This window comes from Argentina anserina, chromosome 5, assembly GCF_933775445.1.
Source record: "Argentina anserina chromosome 5, drPotAnse1.1, whole genome shotgun sequence".
In the NCBI taxonomy this organism is placed as follows: Eukaryota; Viridiplantae; Streptophyta; class Magnoliopsida; order Rosales; family Rosaceae; genus Argentina; species Argentina anserina.
In genome coordinates this window covers 4,122,872-4,132,715 of record NC_065876.1, presented here as the reverse complement: position 1 = coordinate 4,132,715, position 9,844 = coordinate 4,122,872, and the positions used below count along the sequence as shown (strand labels likewise).

The 9,844-nt window shown below is 39.8% G+C and overlaps 2 protein-coding genes across 3 annotated transcripts; both read right to left on the bottom strand.

Moving 5' to 3' along the window:
- LOC126795204 (disease resistance protein RUN1-like) lies at nucleotides 1–2,218 on the bottom strand. 2 transcript variants are annotated; one of them, XM_050522050.1, is made up of 3 exons: nucleotides 1,546–2,218; nucleotides 342–1,463; nucleotides 1–166 (listed from the first exon to the last, which is right to left on the bottom strand). In XM_050522050.1, the coding sequence occupies exons 2-3, from the start codon at nucleotides 1,158–1,160 to the stop codon at nucleotides 26–28; spliced, it is 960 nt and encodes a 319-aa protein (XP_050378007.1). In that variant the 5' UTR covers nucleotides 1,161–1,463; nucleotides 1,546–2,218; the 3' UTR covers nucleotides 1–25. The 2 variants fall into 2 exon arrangements, with proteins under 2 accessions (XP_050378007.1, XP_050378006.1); XM_050522049.1 differs by having other exon boundaries at nucleotides 342–2,218.
- Nucleotides 1,283–9,534, bottom strand: LOC126794198 (uncharacterized). Its single transcript, XM_050520856.1, is given in 7 exon segments — nucleotides 1,283–1,463; nucleotides 1,546–1,737; nucleotides 7,582–7,823; nucleotides 8,394–8,684; nucleotides 8,686–9,060; nucleotides 9,146–9,280; nucleotides 9,382–9,534. Coding segments are annotated over 7 exon segments (1,557 nt in total). The 5' UTR covers nucleotides 9,523–9,534.
- Nucleotides 9,535–9,844: the final 310 nt, after the last annotated feature.

The following is a 9,844-nucleotide window of genomic DNA, read 5'->3' as shown; positions in this document are numbered from 1 at the left end:
GTCATACTTACACTCGACCACATCATCATCTAGAAACACATTCACGCTTTCTATACTCTCCCATCAAAATATATCTAAGATTCTTCATCTCGGAGAAGCTTTTAGGATTCAAAGATATTGCGGATGATCGTCGTATGTCATTGATGCCTATAACTTTATTAGTTCCCTGTAGTAAAAGAAAGCAATTAGCATTTTAATTTTATGCTTGCAAATTCTACTGGAACTAAAAAAGGGTGGCAATTTCTATGTGAAGACGTTTTGCAATGTTTTGATAAGAACTAAGTTTTATATTAAAAATGTATTTTCTTTAATTGAAAATTCACATAGAAGCATATACTTACTGTGTTGTCTGTGAGAATGTGGTTGACCTCATCTTTACTCCAGATTCTGCTGCGCTCCCCAGGCTCACCAAGTGACTCTTGATATACGATGTCTTTACCCATTTCTTCTATCAAGTCATGCATCCAAATCCTGTCTTTACTCACTTTTCCGAAACCAAACGGAGATTCAGCTCTGTCAACTTTCATTAAGGCCTTTTCTTGGAATTGTGCAATACTGATCACTGATTTGAGAGCGTAGCAAGCTTCTAGTATTGCTCTCACATGGTCTACTAGTTGACCTTTAAAGAAACAAGCAATATCAAGAAAATAGCCCTTTAAATCTGCTCCCAAACCATCATAACTTATTTTGAGAACGCTTATTTTTTCTCTACGGGGATCTTCTCCTTTACAACTATCTAATCTAGCTTCCCACTCCTCTCTGCTTCTACCAAATAGATGAGAGCCTAAAACTATCAAAGCTAATGGAAGGCCCTGTGCATAGCATACGGCACATTGTGCAAGTTCCAAATAAGTAGCTGGAGGTCCATTTCTTTTGAATGCATTCAAGCTGAACAACTCCAGAGCTTGATCATAATCTAACAGTTTAACCTCGTATACTTCATCTACTTGATAAGCAGTTAGCATACATTTATCTCTTGTTGTTATGAGAATTCTACTACCTGGTCCGAAACAATGAGGGGATGGAACCAAGTTTTGCAATTGGCTAAAATGACTCACGTCATCAAGAATTAGAAAAACTTTCTTATGTCGCATCCGTGTCTTTATAAAACTAATCCCTTGATCAATACTGCTCACCTTCAAAGTTGAGTCCCTCAACATATCAAACAAAAGACTCTTGCAGTTGGACTAGGTTAGTTGACCTGGATCTAACATCTGCCAAGAAACAGCTACATGCAAACTCGCGACAAATTGAATTAAACACATGTTTCGCAATTGTGGTCTTACCTATTCCACCAGGCCCCCATACGTACATTATCTTCCTCGGCATGTAGAAGTCTGTAGACATCTCGTCTGCAAGACTCTAATCCGATGAGATGTTCAGAAACATGCAATTCACATGAAGGCTTCACTACTTGGGTGCACAACTCCCCAATAATCTTCTTGATAAAATCAGCCTCGTATCTATGAATTCAAAGGAAAACATATATCCAAATTAAACACTTAAAAAATATATTATACTAGGTAGTTGAGAATAAAGACATACTCGCCATCCTTGAAAGGCCATCCAGACAAATCTGCTGCTTCCTTGAGAGCTGTCTTCCATTTGTCCATGCTATTCTTGTAATTGCATTGACCAAGCTTATCAAATGCGTTACCGAAAGCACCTCTCTGGTGTCTTACATCTGAAGGATTAACCTTGTAGAAAATTGATCTAACCTTCTGTCCTCTTGATTTTCTGCATTCAAGTATCTTGACCAGTTCATCTAAACACCATCTTGAGGAAGCATAATTTTAAGAGAATACTATGATTGAAACTCTCGACTCTTCAATTGCTTTGACAAGAGCCGATAATATTTCATCTCCTCTCTTGAGCTCATCATCTATGAATGTCTCAATTCCCTTTTCACACAATGCGGAGTGCAAATGATCTGGAAATTAGAGCGCGTATCCTCGCCTCGAAAACTTAGGAAGACCTCATATGTGTAATGACTTGGGTGATCAGTAGAAGAACGAGGGAGAGAAGAAGAATAACAACTGGTTGCTGCTTCAATGGTGAGAGAAGCCATTTTTCTGCTTGGTTTGCTTGATCCTATTGATCCGCTTGCCTGGAGTTCCTTTGTACTGTCGATCTAACTTTCAAAGGTAGGTAGTTTCTTCGTGCCTGCTGCAATGTGAAATTGTGAAGGTTGAAAAAGACTAAATCAGAACCTCTATAATTGTTTACTTGCCTAGCAGCTTCTTCTTTTTTGACTTGGACTTCTTCTTGAATAACTTGGAAAATGCAGAGATTTAGAACATGTTATTTTCGTTGGGGAAGCTTCATCACATGACGATGGTGCTTGCTTCCCCTGATCAAAATCATCGGGTGGCTGGAGAAGACTGACTCGTATCCCTTTAGCCAATGCCCAATCCCAAACTGAGAGGGAGGCATGAACAATCAAGTCGTTGCGGACACCAAATTAATCTCCAACGTCTGATTCAATTTGTGCTCAGACTCCTCTACTCTGAAGTAGAACAAAGGCGATGCAATGAGATCGTGAAACACTAGGCCTGCTGGTATGGTATATCACTGAGTTTTACGATGATGATCGATGGACAAAACGGCGGGAAATTAATGAGAACTACCGTGGAATTTCGGCAAACCAACCATACTTATGCATGGTTCCACTCCACAGACAAGTGTCTCAAACAGAAAAAATCCCAGGAGCCGGGTTTGCTTCATTCTCATGACCCGCGATAAGAGCACTATGAGCACTGGGAGTGAGTGGCTAAGCCTGGGAATGCATTTGTTCAAACAAGCCGGTACAAATATGTTGGGGTAGTATAGAATTAAAAGCACCATAATCCGCAGAAGACATAACTTATCTCTTAAATGAGAAAGGAAGACTATAATACACTGCCAGTCTGCCATTATCAAATGTTGCAGTCTGGTTAATCGCTCTCATGCGAGAGAGTAACTTCCAACAGATGATGAAATGGATTGACAGTGTGATCAATGTTCATCAAATGCGCGTGACTGCTACTAAGTTAGCATGTTCTTTCTAAAGCAACAATCAACTAGTTCTATTTTGTAAAAAACCCAGGGGACAGGGACATATATAATTACTTAAGCATGGGTGGACACTGAGCCTTCCTCATCATCAATGGTGGAGATTATAAAACAATATAGTGAATATACAAGTTGGAAGAAGATATTACACCTTTTTCAACATCTCAGTATCTTCCTGTCTAAACCAGCACCGAGATCCCTACATTTCCTATCATGATGTCCCTCTGAGTCTAGGAAACTAAGTTCTAAAAAGACAGAAGCAGTACACTAACACAAAAGCAGCATCAAAGTAAAATGGATAATACTGAAGCTCTCTAAATCACTTACCAGTACAGTGGTGACCTGGAATCAGCAGCAAAACCGACACCTTTCATTAGGCTTGCCTTTGGGGAGAGACTTGCTTGAACCGAAAAGTTAATGAATTGTAACTGAAGGGGATGAGCCCAAGGATATCCGAGCTAGGGGTGGACAAACTGATCCGAAAACCGAAAAAAACCGGACCCGAACCCAAACCGAATCAGAACAAACCGAAACCCGAATCAAACCGAACCGAAAATTAAAAAACCGAACCGAACCGATTCTATTTGGGTTGGGTTTTGGGTTCAGTCCCTTAGAAACCGAACCGACCCGAACAACCCGAAGTCAATGGTCAACGTTACAAAACGACATCATTTTGTCATATTTATAATTTTACATTATTATTATTTTTTTAATAAAAAAAATAATGTGGTCGGTCTCACAGCCGCACATAATTTCTAACCTAATTGGCCTAATGTATAAGAGGCGCATTATTTAGCCGTCTTGCTTCCTTCATAATGCGATAGTTTTATTTTAAACCTAATATAAATGTTATGATACATTAGTTGACACTTAGGAAATCGCCAACTCTAATTCGAAATATGATCGATCGACACCAGCATATGTGATTGGTATATATATTTAAGGACCCCGTAAAAATTTCATCTGTTTTGAACATGGTTTGACCGTTCGTACCTACGGTTAACTAAAAAAGAGGCGTTTTCACATATTAAAACCCTATTAACCGGGGCTTTGCCAAATATATTTCTTTAGTGCGACCGCGCATGATAGATAACAAAAATTATGTGATTTCAGATATGCAAACGGCTTTCGGCGTTCGCATATTTGTAATAGGTCCTCCCTTATGGCATAATAGTGGTGTTTTCGATTTACCAAAAATTCTGACGGTTAAATGAGGTCCGAATTGGATGAAATTTTTATAGGGTCACTAAATATATATACCGATTACATCGGCTGGTGTCGATCGATCCCTAGAAGTTTCCTTCATATAGTCGCTTCATAACGCGATAGTTTTATTTTAAACCTAATATAAAGGTTATGATACATTAGTTGACACTTAGGTGATCGTCAACTCTAATTCGAAATATGGTCGATCGACACCAGCAGATGTGATTGGTATATATATTTAGGGACCCCGTAAAAATTTCGTCCATTTTGGACATGGTTTGACTGTTCGTACCTACGGTTAACTAAAAAAGAGGCGTTTTCACATATTGAAACCCCATTGACCGGGGCTTTACCAAATATATTTCTTTAGTGCGACCGCGCATGATAAGTAACAAAAATTAGGTGATTTCAGATATGCAAATGGCTTTCGGCGTTCACATATTTGTAATAGGTCCTCCCTTATGGCATAATAGTGATGTTTTCGATTTACCAAGAATTCCGACGGTTAAATGAGGTCCGAATTGGATGAAATTTTTATAGGGTCACTAAATATATATAACGATCACATCGGCTGGTATCGATCGATCCCTATAAGTTTCCTTCATATAGTCGCTTCATAATTCGATAGTTTTATTTTAAACCTAATATAAAGGTTATGATACATTAGTTGACACTTAGGTGATCGTCAACTCTAATTCGAAATATGGTCGATCGACACCAGCAGATGTGATTGGTATATATATTTAGGGACCCTGTAAAAATTTCATCCATTTTGGACATGGTTTGACCGTTCGTACCTACGGTCAACCAAAAAAGAGGCGTTTTCACATAATAAAACCTCATTGACCGGGGCTTTGCCAAATAGATTTCTTCAGTGCGACCCCGCATGATAAGTAACAAAAATTAGGTGATTTCAGATATGCAAACGGCTTTCGGCGTTCGCATATTTGTAATAGGTCCTCCCTTATGGCATGATAGTGATGTTTTCGATTTACCAAAAATTCCGACGGTTAAATGAGGTCCGAATTGGATGAAATTTTTATAGGGTCACTAAATATATATAACGATCACATCGGCTGGTATCGATCGATCCCTAGAAGTTTCCTTCATATAGTCGCTTCATAATGCGATAGTTTTATTTTAAACGTAATATAAAAGTTATGATACATTAGTTGACACTTAGGTGATCGTCAACTCTAATTCGAAATATGGTCGATCGACACCAGCAGATGTGATTGGTATATATATTTAGGGACCCCGTAAAAATTTCATCCATTTTGGACATGGTTTGACCGTTCGTACCTACGGTCAACCAAAAAAGAGGCGTTTTCACATAATAAAACCTCATTGACCGGGGCTTTGCCAAATAGATTTCTTCAGTGCGACCCCGCATGATAAGTAACAAAAATTAGGTGATTTCAGATATGCAAACGGCTTTCGGCGTTCGCATATTTGTAATAGGTCCTCCCTTATGGCATGATAGTGATGTTTTCGATTTACCAAAAATTCCGACGGTTAAATGAGGTCCGAATTGGATGAAATTTTTATAGGGTCACTAAATATATATAACGATCACATCGGCTGGTATCGATCGATCCCTAGAAGTTTCCTTCATATAGTCGCTTCATAATGCGATAGTTTTATTTTAAACGTAATATAAAAGTTATGATACATTAGTTGACACTTAGGTGATCGTCAACTCTAATTCGAAATATGGTCGATCGACACCAGCAGATGTGATTGGTATATATATTTAGGGACCCCGTAAAAATTTCATCCATTTTGGACATGGTTTGACCGTTCGTACCTACGGTCAACCAAAAAAGAGGCGTTTTCACATAATAAAACCTCATTGACCGGAGCTTTGCTAAATAGATTTCTTCAGTGCGACTCCGCATGATAAGTAACAAAAAGTAGGTGATTTCAGATATGCAAACGGATTTCGGCGTTCGCATATTTGTAATAGGTCCTCCCTTGTGGCATGATAGTGATGTTTTCGATTTACCAAAAATTCCGACGGTTAAATAAGGTCCGAATTGGATGAAATTTTGATAGGGTCACTAAATATATATAACGATCACATTGGTTGGTGTCGATCGATCTCTAGAAGTTTCCTTCATATAGTCGCTTCATAATGCGATATTTATTTTAAACCTAATATAAAGGTTATGATACATTAGTTGACACTTAGGTGATCGTCAACTCTAATTCGAAATATGGTCGATCGACACCAGCAGATGTGATTGGTATATATATTTAGGGACCCCGTAAAAATTTCGTCCATTTTGGACATGGTTTGACCGTTCGTACCTACGGTCAACCAAAAAAGAGGCGTTTTCACATAATAAAACCTCATTGACCGGGGCTTTGCCAAATAGATTTCTTCAGTGCGACCCTGCATGATAAGTAACAAAAATTAGGTGACTTCAGATATGCAAACGGCTTTCGGCGCTCGCATCTTTGTAATAGATTCTCATTTAGGACAAATTAGTGGTGTTTTCAGTTTACCGGAAATTCTGACGGTCAAACTAGGTCCGAATTGGATGAAATTTTTACATGGTCACTAAATATATATACTGATCACATCGGATGGTGTCGATCGATCCCTAAAAGTTTTCTTCATATAGTCGCTTCATAATGCGATAGTTTTATTATAAATCTAATATAAAGGTATGATACATTAGTGGACACTTCAGCAATCGATAACTCCAGTTCGAAATATGGTCGATCGACACCAGCAGATGTGATCAGTATATATATTTAGGAAACCCGTAAAAATTTCGTCCGATTTGGATATTGATTGATCGTCCATACTTATGGTCAAGAAAAAAGGCGTTTTGACATTAAAATCCTCATTGACCGGGGCTTTGCCAAATGTAATTTTTTGGTGCGACCGCACACAATCGGTGACAAAAATTAGGTGATTTCATATATGCAAACGACTTTTAGTGTTCGCATATTGGTAATGAGTCTTCCCTTATGACATAATAGTGTTGTTTTCGGGTAAAAACCCATCGGGCTTGCGGGCCTCGGCGAGCTTTTCAGATCCACGGGCTAAATGATGAGGCATAAGTCAATTAGGTATGAAATAATCATTAGACTATTAGTTTTTCATCTTTATGTTAAATTTTATACTTTTAAAATTAATATATAATATTATGTATTTTACATACGGGTAAAACCGAAAAAAAACCCGAACCGAACCGTACGGGTTGGGTTGGGTTGTGGGTCACAGTTTCTAAAATAGAAAAACCGAACCGAACCGAACCGAATTTAAAATTTGGGTTGGGTTATGGGTTTTGTCCAAACCCGAACCGAATGGACCCGTGTCCACCCCTAATCCGAGCAGCCAACAAACCCGGGGTTCTTGAACGCTGAGAATAAGCACTGCTACTCACTGGTGGCTTTACATGTATTGCCTTTTGGCGCTTGTTATTGGACTGATGAAGGGGGAGAAGTTCTCCGGGTCCAAGTGGACTCTCTGGAATTTGATACTTTCTCTTCTTTTCCAATAGCTCCCATAACAGCTTCACATCATTGGCTTGATCTTTCTCCATGCCTAAAATCTTCAGATAAAAAAACAAGAGGACATAGTAGTATCAACTGTCAGAGAGAATAATATAGCACACTGTCTTAACTTCTGATTATGTTCATCAAAATTGGAGATAAGGGGCCAGCCTAAATGAAGTAGATTACTCAAGCTATACGAGGAATTGCCTTAAATTTCAACAAAAAGTTCACCATATTAGCTGACATTTTCTGTAGTCGATTGAATCATGTATGAACATTACTATTAGAGCAATTATATACCCGAATGCAATCATGCTGTTTGGGATTTTGGACTGTATTTGTGTTGTTCTGTAGGACTTGTCACAGTAAAAAGACAGTCAGTTATCCAATTAGACTTTCTATCTTCATAGATTTGGACCATTTGGTAACTTTATCCAGCTCTGGCAAGCACTGTATATTTTCAATGAAATCATAATGTCATAATGTAATGTCAGTGACTCGATCAAAGCAGCAAAGTAACATTTCATTCTCATTCACAATGTTCCGTGAATTATACTTCCTAATTCCTATCAATTGGTCACAACTTCATATTCGCAACAAGTAAAGTTGCCAAAAGTGTGTTATACCTTGTGTGAAGCAAAGGCTTTGTTTACTTTGGTGGATGCTTTACTAGGCTCTGGCAACAACTTGAAGCATTCCTTCAACCTCCTCACATACTCTTCTGATTCCCTGAGCCTCCTCATAGCCTCAGCTCTGCTCTCTTCTGCCACATTGGCCTTATTCCTCGCCGCCTCCAACTCCGCCCTCGCCATCTCCTTCACCAATCCCACTAACCCCAAACAAGTCCCATTCCTCAAATCAGCCTTAACCCCCTCCACATACTCCACCATTGGCTCACACATTTTCTCAGCCAAAATCCTCCACCAGGCCCTCCACGTCAGCCTCCACCGACGCCAACACCGCGCTCACTTCGTTGAAAATCTCCCGGAGGAGGTTCAGCACCGCCACCCGGAACCCCTGGTGGTCAACGGTGGATAAATAGGCGATAGCTCTCTGGAAATTTCTGCGAAGAGAGTGGCGGCGATTGGCTAGGGTTTGGACCATGCGGCTCTGGCCATTGTTCACTTGGGACTCGACTTGCTTCAGAATCCGGACGAGCTGAATCAGTTGATCTTTTTGCTTCTCGATCACCGAGTCGCCGGCCGCCGCAGCTTTGGCGGCGTAGATCTCTATATTCGCACACTGGCGACTCTGATCTGACCGACCCGAGGGTCCGGATCCCGCTCCGAAATTCTAAGAACAAATTTCATATATAAAAACAAAAAATTAAACAGGAAAGTTGAAACGAAAACCTGGATGATTGCTTGTTAATCAAAACCTGATACTGAGAAGTGAGATCGGAGTCGGTTTGGATGATGAAGGAGGTGAATCGGCCCTCCGTCGCCATCTCCACCGTCTTGAGCCCGACGAGCTTCATCAGCGGAATTGATAGAGACGCGAAGACGTCTTCCGCCTCCAGAATTTTATAGAACAGTTTGCGATTCGTTTCAGTGATTTGGATTTTGAATTTGAATTGGTACAGAATCGAAAAAAGTAGAAGAGGAATTAGGTTACTTGGAGAAGGCCGATTTGGATCTGAGATTTCAGCTGGTGGAAAGCAGTCTTCATTTGTTCCTGGCCGCGTACGACTCTTCGGAGCTTTGATCGGAGCTCCGCCGCTGGCGACGTCTCAGATGATCTCCGGTGGCGCACCATTTTTGTGGCGGGAGTTTCATCACACGCTACTGAATTTCTAAAAAGCTTTCGTATTTAAGTAACGATTATTTATTTGGCCCCAAATTTTAGCTTCTTCAAAACGCTGTTTTCTTTTCGGACGGCTCACAGATTCAAGGGCCCAAAACATTGGGTCGTTAGAGCCCATTGCTGGTAAAGTTTTACTTTGCGACGTGCCTGGTAAAGTATCTCTTGATGAACTGATGATACTTCAAAGTTCAAACTGTTAATGAAGTGAGATTAATTAAGCTGGTAATCAGCTAGAATTCTGTTAATCAAGTGTGAGCATTATCCAGCTGTCAAC

Bases quoted from the DNA above. Each gene is read 5' to 3' on its own strand.
- LOC126795204 (XM_050522049.1), bottom strand. From the start codon at position 1,160: ATGTTGAGGGACTCAACTTTGAAGGTGAGCAGTATTGATCAAGGGATT. The intron at 167-341 runs GTAAGTATATGC...CTTTTACTACAG, and splicing joins ACATTCTCACAGACAACACA to GGAACTAATAAAGTTATAGG.